Source organism: Pleurodeles waltl, chromosome 7 (assembly GCF_031143425.1).
Source record: "Pleurodeles waltl isolate 20211129_DDA chromosome 7, aPleWal1.hap1.20221129, whole genome shotgun sequence".
Classification (NCBI taxonomy): domain Eukaryota; kingdom Metazoa; phylum Chordata; class Amphibia; order Caudata; family Salamandridae; genus Pleurodeles; species Pleurodeles waltl.
The window spans coordinates 1,046,499,441-1,046,523,824 of NC_090446.1; the positions used below are offsets into that span (position 1 = coordinate 1,046,499,441).

Here is a 24,384-nt window from a genome sequence, read left to right on the forward strand (position 1 = left end):
CAGACATTCCCGACCTTCTGGGGAAACTCAAAAGAACAGGTCATACTACATCTCACATCTATAAACTATTAGACCCTCCAAGACTACATCTCCTCAAAAACCTAAAAATAAGTGGTCCTCATGTATCCCAGTAAACCTAGCCTCACGCTTCTCAGACACTACTTGGCATAAAATCTGGCACTCTGCTTTCCTAGCTAAAACTACACCTGCAATCGCACAATCCAGATTTTGGTTGATGAATAAATACTATTGGACTCCATCCAGGCTACATAAACTGGGGGTCCTGCAATCAGACAAATGCTGGCTCTGTAGTGAAACCCCCAGCTCGCTTGAACATATGTTCCTCACATGTAAATTGGTCCAACTGCTATGATCCAAAATACAACAAACCATTCAAGACATCTATAAAATTCAGTTCGCTCCAATCCTTCTGACCTCGACACTTGGCTTCCTGGCACACCATCCTAACAACAACCTATCCATGCATTACTTGCTTCTACTCGACCTTATGCTAACTCTAGGAACAAAAGTAGTTCTACTGGGATAGAAATCCACCATATAAATCGCCTTAAAAAAATGGTGGAACATTTTATGTTCCACCAGAAGCGCAGACAATGTTACGTATAAGAAAGTACACAACAGCACACGCATGTGTGGCCTATGGAATGCACTCGACCTATATCTTCAAAAAGTGGATCTCCCATAGACCCCGAATACCAGTGCGTCAATCTTGTCCACTCTCAATAACCCCCTAACACCAGCGCGTCAATTATGTCCATTCTCCTAACACCTTTCAAACCTACATTCACTTTCCTTCACCACACACTAAGGGACCTCTCCTCCTCCACTCCACCCTGTTCTATTGTGCGTCTCTAGCGACGCATCGTGCGCTATAATTGAAGACAAGTACACTGTTGCTGTAATTACACTGGAGTTGCGGGGAAAACTGAAAACTCCCACACTCCACTTTATTTATATCTCATGGCTTCCCCCAGAATCTCTGTATCCCCTTCCGGATCAGTGTTCCGTGATCGGTCTCCCAACAAATAGACCGTCACGGAACACTACATCCCTCCCCAACCAGATCAAAAGTTATAATGCACACAAAGTCCTTCAGCTTTTGGCTGGGTGGCGGATTGGGTCTTAAACTGTACCCTCCCCGTCTGGGATCTGGCCTCACTACACTGAGTCGCTGGGGCGGCACTCACTGGTTGTCTCAAACAGCTTGGTCCATCCACCAGTGTCAGTTCACTCTCACGATCTTGTTCAGAGCTGTCGGTGGTCGACCAGTCAGGGAATTGATCCTCTGCTTCCTGATCCCCGGAATGTTCCACAAACGTTGCTTTCTTAAACCACAAGATGTTTCATGTCACCTGATCACTCCCTTTCTCTGCTGTCACTATGGTCCCTGACACCCTAGTCACTGTCCACACTCTGGGTTCACAGGGTGTGCGGAATTTCCATCCAAGTTTCCGATCTTTGACAATCACCTGGTCGCCGATGCAAATGTCTCTTACCCTGGCCCGCATATTTCTGATCACCTTATCATTGACTTCTTTCCTCTTAGCTTGTAGATTGGGGTGGGTTTCCACCCAGGGGCAGTGGGGATGGTGTCGCGTCTCGGACCGGCAAGCATCAGCGACCACGGAGTCTGGCCAGTTGTACAGTGAGGGGTTCCTCTGTATTCTCGTAGAAATCGGTAAAGGCTGAGTTCCGGGTCAGTGGTTTCTAATACGACGATTCTAAGGGCCTTGTTAAGCGTGTGCATAAACCGCTCAACCTCTCCGTTGGCTTGAGGCCATAGCGGCGTGATTCTTCTGTGTTGGATGCCCAAACACCTCAACATGTCCTGAAACTCATTCCCTTGGAAAGGTGGTGCATTATCCATCTTGATCTCCTCCGGGAGATCAAACATGGCAAAAATCCTTTCAGGAGCTGGACCCACCTGTGTGAATGCAGTGGACGCAATGACCTTGACGATTGGATACTTGGAGTATCCATCTATGAGCGCCAGGGCTCTAGGCTGACTTGCGCCCAGGGTTTCGTACATGCTTCTTCTGTCAGGATCAGGGCTGGCACTTCCGGGCTAGCTGTTAACTGACATGCTGTGCATTTTTGCATGCATTGGTCCACTTACTCTTCAAGTCTAGGGAACCACACCTTTTCTCTCATGCGTGCTTTCATTTTCGTCATTCCTTGATGTCCTCCGTGTGCTAACAGGATCACGCGATTTTGTAGTTGTTGTGGTATTACTAGCCGGTGCCCCGAAGAAGACCATCTGACGTAGAGCTTAGCTCATTCTGGACTCTCCATAGTTTCGTTAAATGCTCCCGTTCAGCTGTGGTCCAGTTGTCCGTATTCCAGAGGAAATGGTGCCATGATTCACCTTCCAACGCTTGCTTCACACGCTGCAACACCACGTCTTGAAGGAACGCTTCTGAGATCTCCTGTGTGTTGATTGTTTTGGGACAGCTTCCCTGGGTGAGCGTGTGCACAGGCGCCTCAGTGTCTGCCTCGTCTTGACTGAGGACTTGGGTCTGGTCCGGAGGGTGTTGAGATAGGAAGTCCGCGGGGTTCTTGATGCCTGGTTGGTACACTACCTCCATGCTATAGTGTTGCAGCTGAATTGCCCATCTTTCGATCCGTGGAGGCGGATGTGGTGCGCTACCCTTGAACAGGGGAACAAGTGGTTGATGGTCTGTGACCACCCGGAAAGGTCTTCCTTGGAGGTATAAGTGGAAAATGCCTGCACACCCACTTGATCACCAGTGCCTCCCTCTCGGTCTGGGAGTAGCGTTGCTCGGTTGGCGTTAAAGCCTTACTGGCATATGCTAAGGGAGACCACCGGCCTAGCTCGCTTTCTTGGACCAGCACTGCCCCGAGGCCTACCGGGCTCACGTCAACAGTCAGTTCGGTCTTTCTCATCGGGTCGAAGTATGCCATCGTAGTGTCACATAGGAGAGCCTTCTTGAGTTCTTGGAACGCTTCTTCTTCTCTGCTCTCCCATACCCACGGTGCATCCACTTTCGTGAGGGCTCGGAGCAGCTCTGACAACGTGGCCAGTCTTGGGATAAATGTGCCACAATTTGTTGCCATTCCCAGGAAACTCCTCACTTCAGTCACAGTTTTCGGGGTGGGGGCTTTTCTGATGGCGTGGATTTTTGGGGATCTACTTGGATGCCTTCCTGGTTGAATACATATCAAAAGAATTTGATTTCCGTCTGAAAGAAAACACACTTGTCTCTACGGAGGATAAGTCCATGTTCCGACAGCCTTTTGAGGGTGTCTCTCACTTGCCGATGGTGATCTTCGGCCGTTGCGGAGTATATTAGTATGTGGTCACTTACGTTCACAACTCCTTGTAATCCTGACAGGCTTGTCGAATGGCGTCCTGGAATACCTCCGCCGCCGATGACACATCGAAACTCAGGCGCTTTTACCTTCTCAGCCCAAGGTGGGTCGAAAAGCGTGGTGATATATCTGCATTCCTCTGCCAACCTGAGTTGGTGGTATCTGGCGTTTAAGTCTAGTTTGGAAAATCACTTGGATCTGTTTAATCAGCTAAGATGTCATCTATGGTTGGTGTAATGTGCCTTTCTCGCTTGATGGCATAGTTGGGCAAACTCATGTCAATGCAGAGGCAAATTTTTCCTGGTTGCTTCGGCTTCTCAGCGATCACCATGGGCGATACCCAGGGAGTGGGGCCGGATACTCTTTCAATGACTCCCTGTTCTTCGAGGCTGGCCAGCTCTTGTTCTACTAGCGGCCTTAAGCGAAATGTTATTCGCCGGTGTCGTAATGCGACCGGCTTCACGGCCTTGTCAAAGTGTAGCTTGATCGGGGGAGCTTTGAGGCAGCCAAGGCCTGTGAACAGTTCCGGGAATTCTTTTAGCAGCTCATCAATTTGGCAAGATCGTATGCTTTTTGCAAACATCACCAGACCTAACTCCTCTGTTGCTTGACTGCCAAGCAGAGTATCTGCCTCCAAGTCGACCACATGGAACGTAGTGTTTATCGTTCTTCCCTCCGCCTGCACTGTTACTGTCACTGCCATGCGTCCCTTTAGCGGTAAAGGCATGCGACTTCCATAGGTAAATATTTTGATGTTTGAGAGGGTCAATGGTGGAAGGGGTTGGAGGCGGCGATACTGTTGCACTCCCATCACATTGACTGAGGCTCCTGTGTCTATGAGGGCCTTGACAGGAAACCCTGCTACTTCAATTATGCAAGTGGGCTGAGGCCGCTGGTGCCTCTTTAAGTCATTTGTAAATGATATTAGAAATCCTTCTTCCTCTTCGTCTTCTCCGGGGGGAGGAGTCCTTTAAGGTATGGCGCGACAATGGGTAGTTTGCCCCCCGTGTCATATGGTCATCTAGTGATAGTTGTTTGACCGCTCTGGTGGGTGGGCGCCTCCCTCTTTCTCCTCTTCCTCTCACTCCTCCTTTGCAGACGGCTGCAAAGTGATTAAGTTTTCCGCAGTTGGAACATGTCCTCCCTTGCGCCGGACAGTCTCTTGGGTTGTGTTTATCTCTCACACCTCCCCCCTGACCTGGTGGGGGCATATGACCTAGATTTCCTCCCTGTTTGTGACATCTGGACCGCGTCGGCACATTCTGTTTTGACCACTGGGGCCCTCTTTGGCGTGTGTGACATCGCCATGTCCATTTCAGCCACCCTAGCCGCCGATAGATCATGGGACCATGCCATGTTTAATATTTCGTCCAGAGTGATGTTTGGTTGTCCCAGTATTATTCCTCTTAGTGTCTTATTTCTGCATCCCTGTATGATTTGTGCTTGTACCTCTTTCTGTTGATCATCATTGGTGCACGTACTTGCCAGTTCTCGGAGGCGAACATAAAACTGGTTGATGGACTCTCCTTCTCTCTGTCTTGCCTGCCGTAGTTTGAATCTTTCAAATTCCGGGTTCAGCTGCCGATCTAAATGTGCATTCAAAGCCCTCACCGCTGCATCGTAGTCGTCATGGGCACCTGTATTTGGTAGGTGTCTGAAAAGTTTGTAGATTTCATCACCTACAAAATGTAGGAGCAATGACCTCTTGACTGCTCCATCCCACTCACGGGTGGCCACAAAGTAGTTCTCCAGGCGCCCGAACCATACCTTCCAATAAGGTGACGCTGTGGCGGGATCTGCAAGCTTGCTCAATGGTGGAAGCACGCATGTCTGTCATTGTGTGCTATGGAAGGTGATGGGTGGCTGGTGCTGGTTCATCTGCCATAATGAGTGTGTTATCCGTGCTCGTTGTCTCAGGCTCACCTCTCTCAGTCTGCTGTGTCACGGTGCACCCCTTCTATGCTCACATTGTGATCTGTCACCAACTGTTTGTGTTTCCTGTTGGCGCAGTGTCACTTTAGGGTGTGCAGGAGTCCAATGTTTGCTTTGCTTCTCCCTCCTGGGTGTGGTGTTGTTATGTCACACTGTTGTGGAGCTTGACATGCTCTTCTGCATCTTCCTAGCAGTCATACATGCGCAGCACATGGTCCCCCAACCAGGGTGTCCCGCGCCTTATCTGGATACTTGTCCGGGCAGCTGGCTCGCAATCTCACCATAGGTGGCCCAAACAGCAGCAGCCTGTGCCCTCATGGGTGGTCTGGCCTTCCCCTGGTCTGTATTCTTCAGCGCGCGTCCAGCGTGTGTTGGCAGCGTGTGGTAGAGACCACCCTCGTCGCCAGTGTTCTATTGCGCATCTCTAACGTTGAGCCGCGCGCTATAATTATAGACAAGTACACCGTTGCTGTAATTACACTGGAGTCACAGGGAAAACTGAAAACTCCCGCAGTCTGCTTTATTTATATCTGACGGCGTCCCCTGGAATCTCTGTCTCCCCTTCCGGGTCAGTGTTCTGTGATCGGTCTCCCAACAACTAGATCGTCACGGAACACTACACCCCCCCACTCCACCCCTGTATTTTCTCTCTTTTGTCTCTTATCTTTTTCGTTCTTCTTTTCTACTCCAACCTTCCGCACACTCAGTAATTTCAATTCCTGCCCCACGTAAGGTGCCTTCGCTTTGCTCTCCCCCACCATTGGGTACCTCAGCAGGGTCCCCCTGCATCTGCTCCTACTCCACAATACTGGCAACCCGAAGTCACCTCTCCTCTTATTGTTAACTCCTACCAACAGACCACATCTTGTTCACCTTATTAATGCTTACAACCGAAATGTATGCTGTTCTATTCCTTCTCCTGTATTGTGCATATACTTTCTACTATGTAACAGTTTTTTTTCCAAGCTTCTGAAAATAAAAATGTTTGAACAAAAAAAAGTGCTTTCCTTACAGTTCACCACCACGCAGACACCGCATGGACTCTTTCCTTCTGACAGACGTCAAGTTTGAATTTTCCACATTCTTGGCCGCGGAGATTTCCCATTGGCTATTGTAATGACCCGCATCCACTACCTCCCACCGCTAGTCTTGCGCCCATCCGCCCTCCTCCCTCCTCATGACGTCACGGCAACAGACCGTCGCCTAGTCGTAGGAGACCTCCCCCTACCCCTCCGTCACGAGTAGCAAGAACGAGGAGGTGCGCGCGCGTCCTATTACCCTGCGTCATTGTCCTCGCGCGGATGCACACACCCCGATTAGAACCGGGTGGAAAGGTGCGGGGTCCCCAGTGCACGCGCACGCGCTCCTTGAGCGGGTCTGTTCTGCAACAGAACACACATGCACACACAGCGCAGGCTCAAACAGCAGTCGGAGCTGCTGCAGAGGCTGAAGGGGTCTGGACCGCTTCTTAGGGGAGCAAAGCCAAGCCTCGCCTCCTTTTGTGTGTGCAGGGACATCACATCAGTGCCACACAGCCCATGCTTCCTATTTAGCCGAGACTTTTAAAAAGAGGTTTATTATTAATTTCGAAAATTTACTTTTTCGCTTTTTTTGCAAAATGAACCCCGAGGCGGCTGCGAAACTGTCATTTTGAAATACATTCCTGCACATCCTTTACTTTTGCTTCCTCTACCAGTTCTTGCACAATACTTTTTCCAGGAACAGCCACGTTTGTTTCCATCTTCACTCTTTTTTTGGTTGCACTCACATGACCTGAAGGACTGAAGATTGTTATATTTTTATATATTTTTCTTGCTGGGTCAGCCCTCCTTGGATAGTGATTTCAATGCAGGCAGAGGCTGATGGTATCATATTCCTCCGGTTGCTTCGGGACTGAGCTGGTTTTAAAGTGTCAGCTTGTTATTTCTGCACAGCCCTGATTTTGATCAGAATTTCTTCTTTTCCCCCTTAAAGGGAGAAGGAATATGTTGTTGAAGGAGTACAGGATCTGCATGCCTCTTACAGTTGAGGAGGTAAGTGGAATACTTCAATGTACTCATCTTCCTCGTGTATTTTTAAAATAACTCATAAATGTTTATATCTGATATAGCTCAACCATCTCGGTTTATAGTAGTACCAAACAGTATGTTGCTATGATCCTTTTATTTTTGTACTCGATAAACGTATCACATGTATAGATAGAAGCGCTCTCGCTAATGTGTGTAGTAGCCATTTAGTGCTGTCCCGCGTGCACAATTTAGAGGTCTCAAGTTTTCCCTAGATGGGTGTATCTCACGCCTCTTGGTACAATTCCGATGATGATAGTTTTCATTTTTACAGCATAAACGCACGACTAAAAGTGCCATAAAACAAAGAAACACTGGGCAAGGTTCTCACATCTAATGTAGAGCAACTCGAGATCTCTGAGCGCAGTGTGCAGTCATGAATACTTTGGGAATCACATGATTTCTTTGGATCGGACACAGCACAAACGGTGCAGTTCTTGGAACGTGGTGTGCAGTAGGTCCGTATTAAATCAATCTAAGTGTGTCGTGTAGCGTTTGCATTAATTTTGTTCCAGAGCTTGATGTTATGTCCTCTCTGGTGACTAGGGATGTGAATGTGGCCAGGAAGGTGTGGTAGGCGCTGCCTTAGGAGTGTTTGTCCTCATCTCCTCGCGCACACTCAGCTGCCAGTCCCAGGCAGCTGGAATTCCTCGTTTTGTCAACCGGCAGCGAGCATTCTTTAGTGTGTTTTCCAGCTGTGCTGTCTCACATTGGTGAGTTAACTGACCAATTCATATCGTTGTGGAACCGGACTCGCTTTTCCGTGCTACCAATAATCTCTGCAGTTAACCACTACGATCAAATTATTATGATAATTAGTACACTTATATTGTGCTCACAGCAAATTGTCTGGTTTCTTGGTGCTAGCTTGTTAGCTGATATTTGGAGCATGCCTATCAACTGGCCTATAAATGCCCCTCACCAGCTAGTTATTTCATGCATCCATTCACTTGTGTGTCAGTGGAAAGTTTGTGGGTCTACGTGACTTTAGTGACTATAGATCCCCACATTAACTGGTAAATTTAAACGTCTGAACGGATTTTAACAGGGAATTAAAGCATCTCACCCAAATGGATACAGATGATCCTCACTAGCGGCAAACTTCACACTTAGTGCACATCAGTGTAAGGTAGAAACATGTATCTCAATCGCACCACAGAGTAATCTCTAACCAGTGGTCAGTCGCCTACTCTTCATTCTGTGAGGCTGAACTAGGTTATTGGTGAATCTACATAAACTACATATGCTCCTTTCCAGCTGGTCACCTTCAGTAATCCATTTCACTTGATGAACTTCAACGTGACCTGTTGTGTCACTCATTTTGATGTGATTTCTATCACACTTCACTGTTCACCTAAGTTGCAGTGAACCCAGAACCTGACAGTGAAGAGCTAGAACGTATGAATTATTGAGACAATTAATGTACCTCTTAAGCTAATGACCGCAAAATTCAATTGCACTCTAATTTAGGTAAATCTAAAATTGGAGCATGCTAAGATCACAAACGCTGTGACTTGCCCTATTACTGGTTCGCCCCTCTCAAATGTTGAAATTAGGATAGGTGAAAATATAAACGAGGACTATTTTGGGTAAAATAAATTGACTTTTTCCAATCCAACATTGAGGTTCAGTCATCATGTTTGAGGTTTCAGGGTTACAGTTAGGACCTCAAAGGACCTATAGAGCTATCCCTGCTGGAAGGAGTCAGTTGGCATTCGTCTGCATGTCTGTATTGGAAGTGTCAGAGTTTGACGTGGTGCTGTAGACTGGGCTGTATCGTGGTGTTGATGCAGGTGAGAGGACTCTTGTAGGGTATCCAGCAGCATGAAGGCCTCCAAGCTGTGACTGTTTATTGCGCACCTAAAGCTGTGGGACTATATTCATGCAGCACATTGCAGGCGTCTGAGCCGTGGGCTTGATTTTAGTACCAGGCATGATGCTCCTCTCAGCAGTAGGCCTAGGTTAATGGCAGACATTGCAGACCTCTGGACGGGGTCAACAGTTTTACTTGCCCACCCACGCCTCTGCTCACAGTCGGGACACATTTGGTTCAATTTAACCTTATTTAACACAGTGGGTACATGCCTCCTTAATTCAGGGCTGTCTTTTCTTTCACAGGTCACGTTGTAGTTAGTTTCTTGGTGAGACGTTTTACCTTCCTCATAAAAATGGCCAGATAGCATGATTAAAAGGGGCAAATCGAGAACAATCCTAAAATACACAGTTTAAAGGGAAGTTTTCTAGTATGTTGGAATAAGTGTTACCTCTACTTAAATCACACCGGACTCTAATTTAATTTGGGGTGAATAAAAATTGTGCTGTTTCCTGCTGTTTAAAAAAATAAAAAAAGATAATTTGACAGTTTCGGTACCTAAAGTGTAGATAGATAAAGACCATCTCACGTTTCTTTCTGTTCACTGAAAAGAAAATGTATCTTTTCTTCCTCTCGCTGGCATGCCATGTCTGTGGCTGCTGGTCCACAAGATGTCGCTGTGATTGTATCTGTCATCCCTCCTCTTCAAAGAGATATTTTTTGGGGGATTGTACATACTGCACCCAACAGCTGGGTTTAATGTGCTGATGAATTTTACGTTCACTTAGTAGTCCCTGCCGTGAAACTTTGTGTGGTCCTTGGTGTGCATTTGAAAACACTTTTGCCATAAACTAATCTTTTGAAAGAGCATTAAGGCAGCTTGCCGTAAGAGCGTGAAGTGTGTTAATAAAAGCAAAAGTAATGTATGTTTACTGCCCTGAGATGTTGTTAATGCATACAATTGCAGGCTGTGGGATGCGCAACAGCGCCTAAATGTTGTGCTCAAACATGGGCATGGAGTCTTCCACACTTAATGCATTTCCACAAAAGATGCTAATTATGTTTTGCTTTAATTTTTAGCCCCTTACTTGGTGTCAATTCCGCCTATGTGAATGCAGCCAGTTCAACGTGCAATTCTGCTTCTGCGCGTTCCCCGTGCCGATGTCTGACGTTGTGCAAAGTCTGATCACCCCGTTTTATCAATTAATGACTGAGGTCCCTGAAACAGTGCGGATTTCAACCACACCTAATTCACAGCGGTGCAGTTTCCTACAGTTTATAGGTGCCCAGCGGGGCGTAGAAGGTGGTGCAACTGAATCTCTTGAGCTGGCTCTTTCTGTGGTGGTGTGGTTGTGTGCCTGGTTACCACCAAAAACATCTTGAGTAGTCAAGGACTTCTAAGGAGACTGGCAATGAACGCCCTTACATGAATACTACTTACAATGTTGGTTTGATTTTTCATACTCTGTGATGATAGAAAGCGCCTCTTTCATGTGTTAGTGTTCCTCGTAGCGCCTTCAGGAATTTCAGAAGTCAGTTTCCACCTGAATGGATAATAATTATAAATTCACAGCGAGGCTGGGTACCTATGTACAATGGTCCCTCATTTTCACGCTACAAGTTTTGCTTGAAAAGCAGTGTTTCCCTTTTTCTTCTTTATCACGTCTCAATATTGCCACTGCCACATACTATTTGGATGGTATAGTTTCTTGGGCCTATACACCTAAAGCATACCTATCAGGTAACAGTGTCATGTGATCTTACGATGATGCCTGTAGTCCCTATATATAAACTCGTCTCCATTTTCTCGTTACAGTCTAGTTGAGACAGCACAGTTCATTAAAAATAAATCATAGTTATTCCATTGTAATAAATTATGGCATTTGAATTGTGACATTGCAGCACCCTTGCCAGGCCCTTTACATCAATACATCGCCATCAACCATCTGTAAGTTAAATGTTGCGTCTGCCTCTGAAGCTGTGATTTTTTTTCTTTGTTAGATAATTATGACATTGCTGCATTTCTTCATTCCTTGTATTTTGTCCATCTTTCTAGCACTATACAATATCCAATGAAATGGTAAAAAGTTGTTTGGGGAATTCACTAACACTGATGTATCCCACGTGACTACTAAGTCCCTGTGGACTATTAAGAATAACTACCTCTTGTCAAGCCAATCGTAAGCAGGCCTGTTACCAAAGGTAACTCCTCCCAGAAAAGCCCAGAGTTCCTCCCCTCTTTTCCCAAGACCATCTTAACTTTTTTTGAGGTCCTGTGGAACTGAAATTCACCTTGGAAGTTGATAATGAGTTGCTGCCTCCAGCTGCAATTCATTCGTGTGCAAGTTGATGTTCTGCATGGTTCAGAATTATCTGGTTACACAGATTTAGCTGCACCATGTTGCACAAGGAAGGCGTATCTGGTGCTGAAACAAGGTTGAAGATAGTGAACCTTTGTAAGGTGGCTGGGCCACAGATGTTTTCTGAGCCTCGCTTAAGCACTGTGGGGCAGCTATTTGTAAATCAACACTTGGCGATGAGCTACCGGTGTGCTTCCCTGTTATGACAATGTAAAATGGGATGTAATATTGGCTCCAGGATATACTCCCAGAGTTTTGACGCCTTACACTCCTGTTATACAGTTGTTATATGTCGTGCTAATGACATTTATATAGCTCACTGCCATATGCCATTAGTACTGCTTTTCAGTGTTTGTCATGTATAGTTCAGTGCGTAGGCAAACTCATTGTTTTCCAAATATTATTGTCCCCAGGTTCTCCGAGATATGTCTGGATCTAGAACTGTAAAGCCTGATGACACTTGTGAAGACCTCCATGGTCCTTGATGTACGTAAAGATGTTGGCACGGTTCCACTAGAAGTATTTCCTTGATTCAAAGAGGACTAATAAGTGTGATTATATTCTGAACTTCCATTTAACTGTATATTTAAAGCCCAGGAAGCAGTGGTGTTGGTCGGGAAGCTGACGTTGATCTGCATATGTCCTGCAGATATCATAAACCCGAAAACTTTCTTTTAATGATATGGGTGGCTGATAGGCTTGGGCTCTAGGCCCTGTACTGGTTTCAGAGGACAGATACACGATCTGGACACATTCTAATGCTAGATTTAGGAGTAGATTTTGAGACTTGTATAGTGCTGAAACCCTTTGTGGCACTGCAAGTAGTATTAGAAGAGAGAAATTGCTATTCTGTGAGCCAAAGAAGAGATGAGGTATTGTCACATTACTAGAAAGCAAGAAGGCCAGTTTCAGATAAGAGCTTCTACAGGAGTACATCTCACCATATAGCGGACAGAGAGGCACAGTTTGCCTTGGTATCTATATACTATGGTTTTTCAATCGATTGATTTATATGGCATAAGTATTTGCAAAATCAAATGCAATTCCTTAGACAGGAGCTTCCCCGAACAAAGGACTTAGCACGATGGTACAGGTCGTTAAGAACTTAAAATAAAATCAGTGCACTGATTTGCAGGCAATGGTTATTTTTTACATAATTTAGAAACAAACTCAAGTGAGAGTGGTGCTGTGAATTTTTGGTAGTCTATAGTCTTAGTAACGTTGATGATCTATAATAATTGTGGATACATTCACAAGCATATAACACTCCTGAACTCATCGCAGCAGTATAAAGGCTTGATTTTGCTACTTTCATTTGGGCTGGCATTGTCCACATTTAATCCACTGAACCTTCAGAATAATGTAGTTGTTGCCTTTTAAATACTTCAATCCGGTTAAGAGACAAACCCTTATTTTATCTGTTGTCATGTGGACACCAAAAGTAGTCGAATTTTGAACCGTTTAACCGCTGCCAACTTCAAAGCATCATGTTGTGCTGTACTGCCTGACATTGAGGCACATCCACCATTGTGTACCCAGCTACCAATGCTGTTGGATGATCTTAAGCGGTTCTTGAAGTTGATTACCACTTTTTGTCCAGAGGGACCAAGATGTCTTGGGTGCGTTGTTGCTTCAAAATTCTTCCAGTTCATGAGGATCAGAGATCCTGTCCCCCATGGAACTCTGAGCTGCAAAAAAGAGAGAATGCCAATTGTCATCCTGGGAAATACTGGGTAGCATGCTTATGGCAGTGGAGCTGATGGTGGGATCATTAGATGAAGCAAAGGGTCAAAGCAATACGATCACAGAGTTTTTTTTCCCTGCTGCCCTTAGTTTTAGACCCTCTTTGGGACTATTACTTACTGGTTATCTTACTGTTAAGCTGCACAACGTTCTCGGTGCTTGCAAGAGACCCTCTACATTATCACTGTCTGTGCAATGCCTCCTAATTAATGCCTTTGGTTTGAGAGGAGAAGTTTTCTTGAGTTCTGTTTTGTCTGGCAAGGATGAGTAACATTTAAATCTGACTAAAAGGAAACCTGTTATCAATCTGTGTCCCCCCCCACCCCCCCTTTGTGTGAGTCAACGCCTTGCATTGCAACGTGGCATGAATAACCTTTTGTTAAGATTGACAAGGGAACCGTAGTACAGACTCTATAAAATGGGAAATTCACATAGTAAATTGGTCAAAACACCGCTTCAACCAAAAGGTCTAATGTGTATGTGACTGAGAGTGTTGACGACTTTGTGAGAGTTTCAGGCAATAGACCGTTTTTTTAAAACTGTATTTATTGATTTTAAAAAACAGAAGAGAAAACAGTGACATTAAACAATCACACATTCCGTATCATTGAGTATTGTGACAACAGTAGTACATAGAGGCATCACAGCAATTTCCATCCGCGATATTACATTCGTAACTAAATGAGCCCATGTAGTCAGTAATGAAGAAATAGGAAAATTACATAAAACCTGTGGAGAGCGGGCAGACGCAGGCCCATCAGAACAATTAAGAAAGGTTTGAGGACGCTAGTGGTAAAGTCTGTGATTCGGGTGAATCTGTCAAGAGCTAATCCCGCAGAGGTTGCCATATATCTTTAGGTCTCGAGATGGGAGTTGTAGGGTAGCATGTATTTCGCTGGTAGTGTCACAATAGATCAGACTGTTTATCCATACCTTTATTGTAGGCTGTCTATTACTGTCCCAGTAGAGGGCCAGTTCGCGTTTGGCGAGTAGTAGCGCGATTGCCGTTTATCTACGTGTCAACAATGGTATATCGGCCTTATACCCCAACAGTAACATCAGAAGGAAGGAGTCTAGGTCAATTTCCGCCATCAATAGAGATGCGCAAATATATCGCCCCAAGTTTGGTGAACGGGTGTGCATAGCCAGGTCATGTGAGCGAAGTCTACGTCTGGCCTACTACATTTGGGACAGTTGGGTGATCTGGTGGGGTCAATTTTTGCAAGCGCTGCAGGGGTAACATACGCCCTGTGCAGAAATTTAAAATGGAGTAGTTTATGACGGTGATTCGGCAATATAAGCTTGGTTTGCGTGCAGCAGTCATCCCAGACTTTATCGTGGAGTGAACAGCCCAAATCGGCTTCCCAGCTGGCCCGTATCCGCCCATCATGGGTGCGTTTCAAGGTTATGTGGTTTTTATAAAGTATAGAAATGGTACGTCCCGTGTCAGGAGTAGATTTCAAGGTTGTTAGTGGGGCAAAGTCATTGGGGGGTAACGGGGTCTAAGGGAACGCATGATCTGGGAGTGGCGTGCATCCGTGTAAGGATAAAGAGGTCTATAGGAGTTGCTGTATCAAATCTAGGTTATCCAGAGTGCACCAGGGCATGCCCATTAGGGAATAAATCGCCAAGCGTAATAATATCAAATTTTAGGGGAGTGCATTGAACCACTCATTCCTGGGTAGGAGGGATCTAAGGGTTACTAAGCAACAAGGGTGAAGGAGAGTATAGGGGGCCCGTGCCCAGCAGTCTACTACGTTTTTGTAATACCCAGCATGTTGTGGTGAGCGGCTGTATGTCATCTGGGTCCCGCTTAATGCCATGTGTAAGGAGGGAAGAAAGTGCATTAGGTCAGCTTGATCTTTCTCAGACAGGGGACGAGAAACCCTAGCGTCTGTGTGAAACCAGTATGTAGCAAACTGGGCTTGGGCTGCAAGAAAGTAGATTTGGAAACCCAAATTCCCTGCTTAATCCGCAGTCACCACCGCGCCCAAACTAAAAGGATCAGTAAGCCTTGAAGTTTGGCAAAAAAAGCGTTGGTCAATGGTATTGGAATATTTTGAAAGAGGTATAAAAACCGAGGGAGTACTGCCATTTTGATAATGGCCACTCGCCCAGCCAGGGATAGGGGACCCTTATCCAGCGCCCAATCTGGATAGTTAGTTTCTCGATGCCCACCCATAGCTCAGGCGAAGCACCAGGTCCCTATGTATAATAATACCCAAGTACTTAGTCGTGTCTTCGCACCAACGGAGTCAACAGTTGCAGGATTTGGCTGAAATGGTACAAGTCAACAGGAAGAACTCAGATTTCATCTCGAGCATTCCCGAAAACGGGTGATTTCAGAGATGAGGGTGAAGATTTTTAATTGGTTGGAGGAATAATATGTCATCCATATACATAGTAAGCAACAGTAGCCCATGTATATGTTTAGCTTGTAGGTGGTGGACTAGAGGGTCCATGGCTATAATAAAAATTAATGGAGACGGGACACCGTGCCGGGATCCTCTGTCAATCGGGAATGAGTCTGTAAGCACACCATTTACCCTTGGACGTGCAGTGGGGCAATTGTAGAGAAGCAGGATGAGTGCTATAAATCCCTTGGTGAGGCCCAATTTCTCCAGCACCACCCAAAGAAAAGGCCACTTCAGGGAGTCAAAGGCCTTTTCGGCATCCACAAGTATGACAGCGCCAGAACAGTGGGCGATATCTGGTTTATATCCCAAAAAACTGTGTGCATAATGAAAGCTGTGGATTTATGAGGAATTAATCCAATCTGCGCTGGAAAAATAATCTTGTTGATAAGTAGTGCAAGCCGTATAGAGATAGCGTTGGCTAAAACCTTATTATCAAAGTTTAATAGAGACAAGGGCCACTATGAAGAGCACCACTTGGGGTCCTTATTTGGCTTTGAGAAGTGTGAGTGCTGCCTTGCGTAGGGTAGGTGGGAGTGCTCCTTGCTCAAGGGCCTCAGCACACATCTCTAAAGGGTGTGGGGCCAGTATAGGCTTATAAGCTTTGTAAAAGGCACTGGTGAGGCCATCTAGTTCTGGGGCTTTACTCCTATCAAATGTATCTATGGCTTGCCTAATTTCTTCAGCAGAAATCGGTTCACTAAAAATTAGCGCTGTGCATTGTCTATCCGCACCAATGCCACCGCCTATAGGTATGTCATCCTAGCCTTTTCATCACAAGAAAGGGTGCTGGAGTACAGCCCACTGTAATAGTGCAGTAGCGGCATGAGTATACTTATGGCATCAGTGGCCCTGGAGCCCTTGGTATTGCGAAGTTCTCTTGTGTAAGTTGGGTGCCGAGACGGGCGCACAAGATTGGCTACTGTCCGCCCATGCTGCTTACTCTTGATGTAGCAACAGGCCCTTTCATATTTTCCCAGGTAGGCAATCTCCTACTCTGCCAATAAGTAGAACTCTAACATTAGTTTAGAATGCTCAGTGACCAGCATCCCCCCAGTTAATGTTGTATCGGGCCTGTCGAATACTGTGAGTTGATCCTCCACACGCTTGATACTCGACGGATGTCCTTGAGAACTCCAGCATTCTTGGAAATGGATATTTCCCAGATACAGGCCTTTAAGGCTTCCCAAAGGGTAGTCTGGCGGGCCACTGTTCCGGCATTCTTCCTGAAATACTGTAATAAAGCCTCTCTTAACTCAGTATGGAAAACCGTATCTAGTAGGGCAGAGCTAGGGAAGGTCCACCACTTCTCCAAATTACATTGAAGCTGGATATTTAAGGTGCATTTTGACCAGTGCATGATCTGATCTGAGAGTGTACGAGGCAAGTGCGTGACTGCGTGGAGCCTGTGGAGGGTATTCACTGACAGTAGCCAGTAATCTATGCGAGTCCATAATACATGTGGGGCAGAGTAGAAGGAGAATGTGGGAGTGGCAGGATGTAGGTGACACCACGCTTCTTGGATGCGAAAAGTGTCCCTAATGGTCTGAAGAACCCTAACGGCCTGTGGTTTACTAGTGGGGTGTGAGCCATTAGAGTCAAACGAAGGGTTTTGTATAATACTGAAGTCCCCCTACCCCCAGTCAGTGTGACATCAACATCAAATCTACTCATAATGGATGAAATGGTGTGAAAAAGTCAGGGGTATCAGTGTTTGGCACATAGAAAGTCCCCAACAACACCTCATACTTAAGGAGGTGGCCATGGAGTATGACATATCTGCCTTCTTTGTCTAAAAAGCTAGTGAGGAGGGTAAAGGGGACAGATTTGTGTATGAGTGTACAGACCCCTCTAGAATAAGTACTATAGCTGGAAAAGTATCTGTGCTGCCCCCGGGACTTGGCAAATGCAGGGGAATCACTCAAGAAAAGAAGGGTCTCCTGGAGAAAAGCAATTTTAACCCCGTGTCTGTTTAGGTAAGCCAGGTACCTATTTTCCTTTACGTGGGTTATTTAAACCACTTACATTCTAAATGAGGCATGAAATGATGTTAGGCGTATCTTGAGCCATGTTGGTCATGGTTACTATGCTGAGGGTATTGGTTGGGTGAGCAATCCATGGTGTGTAATTAGCCCCCCCACTTTAGCGGTGGAAGTGCAGGAACATATTCTATAAAGAAACAACAAACATCCCAATTACACCCCCCACCCACACGGAGCTGAATTAGCTCAGTGAATCCCATTAGGAAAAACAAAAAAACATACATTGCAGAACACATTCGACTTGATAAATACCAGAGGGTGGGGCAACCCCCCGGCCATTGGTGCCCAGAAGATACAGGGTAATTATTGGTTTCAGGCAGGTGTAAGCAGGGTAAAGACCATGAAGAACTCAAACAGCAAACCATTATTCAGCATTATGGCACAGGTGCCTTCTCGTGCCGTGAACTGGCCCAGGCTTTATCTATGTAACAGTTTAGCTGCCAAAGAGATCCTCTCTAGAGAAAACTCGCAAAACACCTGTGGCACAGTCTGATGTGTGTTCAGGAGAGGAGGCTGCGCCATTGTGTATAATTTGCAAAACATGAGTACCTCAGCTGGGCTATCGAAGATTCAGGCCTTCCCCCCCCAATGTCAAAGCCTAGTTTGGCAGGGTATAACATACCATATCTGATCCCCTTTTTTCGGACAATGTTTTACCATCTTGGAATTTGTGACGGGCCTCCTGCACCACTAACATGAAGTCAGGGTAAATGGAAATAGAGGCTCCCTGGTAACTCAATGGGCCACTTTCATGAGCTAGTTTAAGTGCCATATCTCTATCCCAGAAATTAAGCAGTCTGGCCATGAGAGGTTGAGGAGGGGTGCCCGGCGGGTGCCGGTGGCCTAGGGTACGATGGGCTCTCCCAACCACAAATGTTTTCGTAAAGCTTTGACAATTGAACAGTTCTATCAGGAGCCGCTCCACAAACTGGTCCGGGTGGCCCATGCTGGTAGACCCTGCAATGCCAGTTATCCGAATGTTATTCCTGCATGATCCGGCTTCCAAGTCGTTGTTCATAATTGCCATTGTTTTAAGGAGGCACTCCATTTTATCCATCCTGTTGGTGAGGGATGTGGTGCCATCTTCCAGGTCCGAGATGCACTCCTCTGTGCAATCCAGGCAAGTGGCATAAATGTTGACCTTTCACCCATATGGTCCAGTCTGCTTGCTAATGCATCAATTGAGGGAAAACCAGCACGCAGTTCCGCCATTATTGCAGTTGTCCCGGTTGTGGAATCGCCCATCAACTGGTCCCGGCTTCAGTCAGATGATCTAGGTGTCACTCCAAGATCTTCGACCTTTTCCGCCCCCATGAAGGGGAGCTTGCACTGCCGTGTGCCGCACTTACCCATGATGGTGGTGCAATAGGGAGGCTAACGCGGCGGCATGGGTCTTCACAGGGGTGATGTAAAGCCCAGGCAATCACAGAAGGTGAAATGCGGGGCCTGCGGGGTTTGTCGTAAAGAAGATAGGTGGCGAGCCCCCGGCGTCTGAGGCTATCGGTGGCTGAAAAGTGCAGGTGGCCACACAGCGGGATGACGGTCTCGGGCAGCCAGTGAGTCGCTGCCATTGCTGCGCCGCTCCGCTCTGCAAGGGGCGCATGCACACCCGTATCCACACACTCTCACTGACAGAAAGCCACCACCACAGGCACTGTGACCGGGGCAAACCGCAATCTGCAAAGCCCGGCCCTCAAAGCCTCACATGCAGTACTCAGTCCAAAAAAAGCAGGCCCCCGCTCCAACCATCGCGGGCAATGGTCAGGGCCCATCCGAGGCACTGCTGCCCGGGGGAGCCATCCACCAGGGGGCTGAAGAAGTCCACCAGGTCCCCCTCAGCTCTGCCGCTCCAGCGCTCTCACCGCAGGTCCTGACATCAGTCAGCTGCAAAGCAAAATTTTTGTGATTTTCTCAAAGAATGCTAAGCTAAAAATCTCACTTGGAAAAGGCACTGAATCAGGCAGAACCTGATGTGGTTTACAAATGTAATGGATTTTCATTTGATTGTCTTAGAGTTCTTTGCAGATACATTTCCTATGGCAAAATCCCATCGTAATTCTGAAAAAAAAATTTTTTCCCAGAATGTCCCTTATGACGTCGGCACATTTGACCTACTGGCAGCATATGTATACATTTCAAAAGTCTCCTGTAGCTTTCCTTTGCAGCGTTTGGTGCATATTGGTGAAGGGGCAAAGTTATTGGTGAAGAAAAAAACAGATTTTTATACAAAGTGTTGTGACAACTTTAACCTAAGAGACACAAACGCCTTCTCAGAGTTTATATGTAATAAAAGAGACTTTCAAAACTTGAAGTAAATACAGGTTTTTGTATTTGAGTCGAATTTTCTCAACTGGTTAAATAGAAAAGCAGTTATTTTTGTTACTTCTGTTTTAATGAGAACAGTTCAAAGCCCGAAGGTGTGAAGATGAGAGCCCTATTTAATATACTCATGCGATCTAGATTACAACTAAGGTCTTCTTGAAAAGTCTAGACCGTGGGGGCTGTTCATCAATGTCCCCTGAGTGTGTTAAATGTTTTATTTAATTATTTTGTTGCTGTGATTGAGAACCCAAAAAAATAATTGATGTGATATCTAGCCTCTGGACGTATACACACCAGCTCCCATCATTCAGGAAATAACATTTTCATATTTGTCCTTCTGTTTTTTTATTATATATTGAGACATTGTTGGACCTGGCCCTTTTTACAGGGTCATCCCCAAACATTTTGCCTTCCTCCTCCTATTTTTCTGACCCTATTTTTGTTGGCTTCAGGACTCTGAGTACTTTATCACTGCTGATCAGTGCTAAAGTGCATGTGCTCTCCCGTCTAAACTTGGTATGATTAGCTTACACCTGATTGGCTTATTTAATTTACCTGTAAGTCCCTTGTAAAGTGGTATACCATATACCGAGGGCCTGTAAATGAAATGCTACTAGTGGGCCTACAGCACAGATTGCGCCATCCACAGAAGTAGCCTTTCAAACATGTCACAGGCCTGCCACTGTAGGGCCTGCGTGCGCAGTTCACTACCCCATTGACTTGGCAAGTCAAACTACTTGCCAAGGCCTAAACTCCCTTTTCACTACACCTAGGTCACTCCTAAGGTCGGCCCTAGATAGCCCTATGGCCAAGGTTCTGTGTATGTAAATGATAGGACATATACCTTTGTGTACTACATATCCCAGTAGTGACAAACAGCCTATTTAGTTTCTCACTACTGTGAGCGCTGCTCCTCTCTTAGGACCTGACATTTGTCTAAGCGGTATCTTCTGATCTATGAGGAATAGCGTGGGCATGTTTAGTATGTTTGGAATTGTAGTGAGAAATGCTCCATACTGGTGTAGGTGGATTTTTTTTATTACCATACTAGAAATGCAACTTTCACAAAGCGGACATTTCTCTGTGCTTATAACTCTGGTGCTTTTGCAGCTTGGCTTCAATTCACATCTGGAGTAGAGTGACAGCTGGGCTTTGTGCATACTTTTTTGACAGTACACAGGTAGGGTGGTGGTGTAACAAGAGTACATCTGCATACTAAATGGTCTTCCTGGGCTGGGAGAGGTAGAGGCGGGGCACACATGCATCTTTAAAGACTGTGCCCTGGCCTCACACAAAGGGTTTGTTTACCCCCTATGGATGTCTGGAGCCAGTGTTGGAAGAGAAGGGCACATTCCTGGAACTGGTTGGAACTCCTCTCTCCACCTTTGGGGAAGCTGTGCAAAATTAGTATAAGTACAAGGAGTTGTCCCCCATATGGAGGAGACAGACACTGACGCACACCGTAAAGACTGGGCACTAGATGCTGGCAGGACTCGCCAGGAGCCGCCTTGGGGCTGCCCTGCTGTTGTGCTGAGGTGTGACCTGCTAGGTCACTAAGAGGACTGCTACTTTTACAGCAGGGCCTCGTGCTGGCCTGCTTGTCTGGGCTCTTCAGCGTTGTGCCCCCACAGCTGTCTCCAAGGGCTGGGTAGTGTGCCACCCTTGTTTCCCCTGCATTTCTGTGATTTTGGTGCCATTCTCCTTTGATGGGCACCAGTGGAGTGCCACTTGGTCCTTGTTGAGCACCTGAAGAGCACTCTATTGACCCCAGCGCCTGAAGAGCGCTTTGTGTCCTATTATTTCAGCACAATGGGAGCGCTGTGCTTGCTGGATCAGGAGAGTGAGGAGAGCGCCCCTGTTCACTCTGTGGTTGGGGCCCTGGGTATGGCTCCTTTCCCAACCCCCTGCAGGAGGACAATGGGGGAGGGGAGCAGAACCCAGCAAAACCGCTGCCCATCCCAGAAGAGCGTGGAATGTGCTGCGTACTCGCCCTGGGGCACAGACATACTCCTCCTGTTTACAAATCAATGCTGCGGCCCGGGCAGGTGCAACGGACCCTGTTGCCGGAGACTGGGCCGGCCGGAAGGACTACATTCTTTGTCCTTGAGCCCAGGAGGGCTCGGGACGCACTCCAGGAAGGGTGTGCAGCAAGAGAGGACGGCGCCAGAGTGAGTAGCTGCCCGCCGGTAGGCGGAGGACTGTGTGGCGGTTTCTACTCTCGCAAGGGACCCAGGGAGGGTACCTCTCTGTATGTGACATCCCCGTGTGCCCCTATCACTTCTTTGCCTCATGGGAGGGACCCGTGGCTATGCAGCCTTGCTGATGTCAGTAGCAGGCCGGGGAGGCGATCCTCAACTGAGGTCCCCGGTCCTCCCAGTATCATTTTAGCATTGCTCCATGATCTATCCTAGGAGCGCAGGAGTTCCTGGATTGGGAAACAAGCTGATTACTGCATTTATTGTAGTAGGAGCGCTGAAGCCCACTTTGTTGGACAAGGCGCCCGGGTTCTGCACTTCCTATGAGAGGAACACTGTGGCCTTCGCATAGAAGGTGGTGATTGTAACTCCTGTAATAATTGCATTTGACTGGGGTATTCCTGCCCTCATTGTTTTTGTATGATTCTCACCACCTGACATGTTGTGCTGGTTATGTTAGGGGTGACCTACATCTTTTCGGGATTTGTCTTTTATGCAATGGGAGGATGTGTTGTCTGATGTATGTAGTATAGGTATGTTTCACTCTGCGTGCATTATGGGGATAATTATGACCTGGCAACTGCTGGTGTTATCGAATACTAGTAACCTATGTACTTACCTGACTACTGCTTGCTTAGCAGAGTACTAGCAACCTGTGTGATGATCTAACAACTGTTTGCAAAGTAGGATACTACTGATACAAGTCATTTTTGGTATAATGATGTTTTGTGCAATACAGATTATTTTTATACAACGTGTTGCAGAGATTTCTTTGTGGTGTATTTATTGTGCCACTAGTGTTGTATGTGCTGTGCAAATGCTTTACACGTTGCCTCTGGGATAAGCCTGACTGCTCGTGCCAAGTTACAAAGGGGGTGAGCAGGGGTTATTTTGGGTGTATAACTCTCTTGCCCTGACTGGAGTGGTGGTCCGTGCCTGGCTGAGGTGCGGTGCCTACCCTAGCCAACCAGGAACTCCATTTCTAACAGAGATGTATCTGCTGTTCTGCTAAGGTTACGAGTCGGCAGAACAGTTTCCCCGGGTGGGTTTACCGCTCTGTCGGATCACAAGAGGCCGGGTGTTTCTGTACTCCTTATTTCGAGATGCGGTGCACCAGACGTGAGTCTACCTGCTTGAAATTCGACGTGTAACATTGTATGAGGCCTTGGCTACAGAAACAGCCAAACCATAAATCCAGTTCGTGCTTAGCTTCCTTTTTGGCAAATGGATAGAATGCAAAGCTTCCCCTGCCAGAATCTCTTTCCTTTCCCTCCCAATCCTTTCCAGTCTATCTCCCTTAACCCCTGCCTCTCAGGGAAGCCTCTGCTCCCACTTACGACCTACAGGAAGTCGTTGGTAAATGGGAGATTTAATCCCTCAGAATAGGGAACATTGTGCTTTGTCCTGCGCAGTCATTTGGTGTCCACATTCTGAGGCGTCTTATTCGTGGTAGGCAGTAACCCATGTGGAGATACTAGCCAGTAAAAGTAATTCTAGACGTTTGAAATCTCCGCATGGAATTCTACCCAACTTCTAATCGGGGCCTAAACCTACAAGGCAAATGTTCATTGGCAGTGCTTAATTTTTGAAAAATAAGTGTAAGAACTCTTACGTTTTTTTCGGAGCCTACTGCCGGATCTGCTGAATCCTGCCTAATCTTGATTCCAATTTATGCCTTGTTTTTCCACCACCTTACTCTTTCTTTCTGTATATTTGTTTATCTCACTCATTCATGTTTTCTCACTTATTCATGCTTTCTCTTTTCTTTTTTACTGTTTTCATAGCTTCCTCTTACAGCATTTTTCTTTATTTTATGTCATTTTGTGCCAAAGTCTGATGATGAACAAAACCTACCAATTCCCCCCCAAAAATGAGCGTCCATGGCCAAGAAATGCAGCCTCCTGCACAGAAGAGCACTGTTTCCAGGTCACCTTTCCTTGTGGTGCAGAAGTTAGGTTTGTAAAAAGTTAAATTATCCTTAAAGACCAGAAAATGCATTTTCGAGAGCACTATAACAGTTGCTGGCATAAGCATTGGAGTTGACTAGATAGGGTTTTGTTTTGACCTCGGCTTTTAGTGAAGAGCTAAATTTGCCTGGTAGGAAATTACGTGTCCCATTATGCTTTAAAATGCAAATTGCTTCTGC

General features: G+C 46.3%; 1 protein-coding gene across 1 annotated transcript in view; it reads left to right on the plus strand.

Moving 5' to 3' along the window:
* Nucleotides 1-6,552: 6,552 nt before the first annotated feature.
* Nucleotides 6,553-24,384, plus strand: part of PITPNC1 (phosphatidylinositol transfer protein cytoplasmic 1) — an 864,322-nt gene continuing 846,490 nt past the window's right edge. The window contains exon 1 of the mRNA XM_069199903.1: nt 6,553-7,316. Within this exon, the coding sequence (XP_069056004.1) occupies nt 7,269-7,316 (48 nt within the window). The 5' untranslated portion in view covers nt 6,553-7,268. The remainder of the gene's footprint in view (nt 7,317-24,384) is intronic.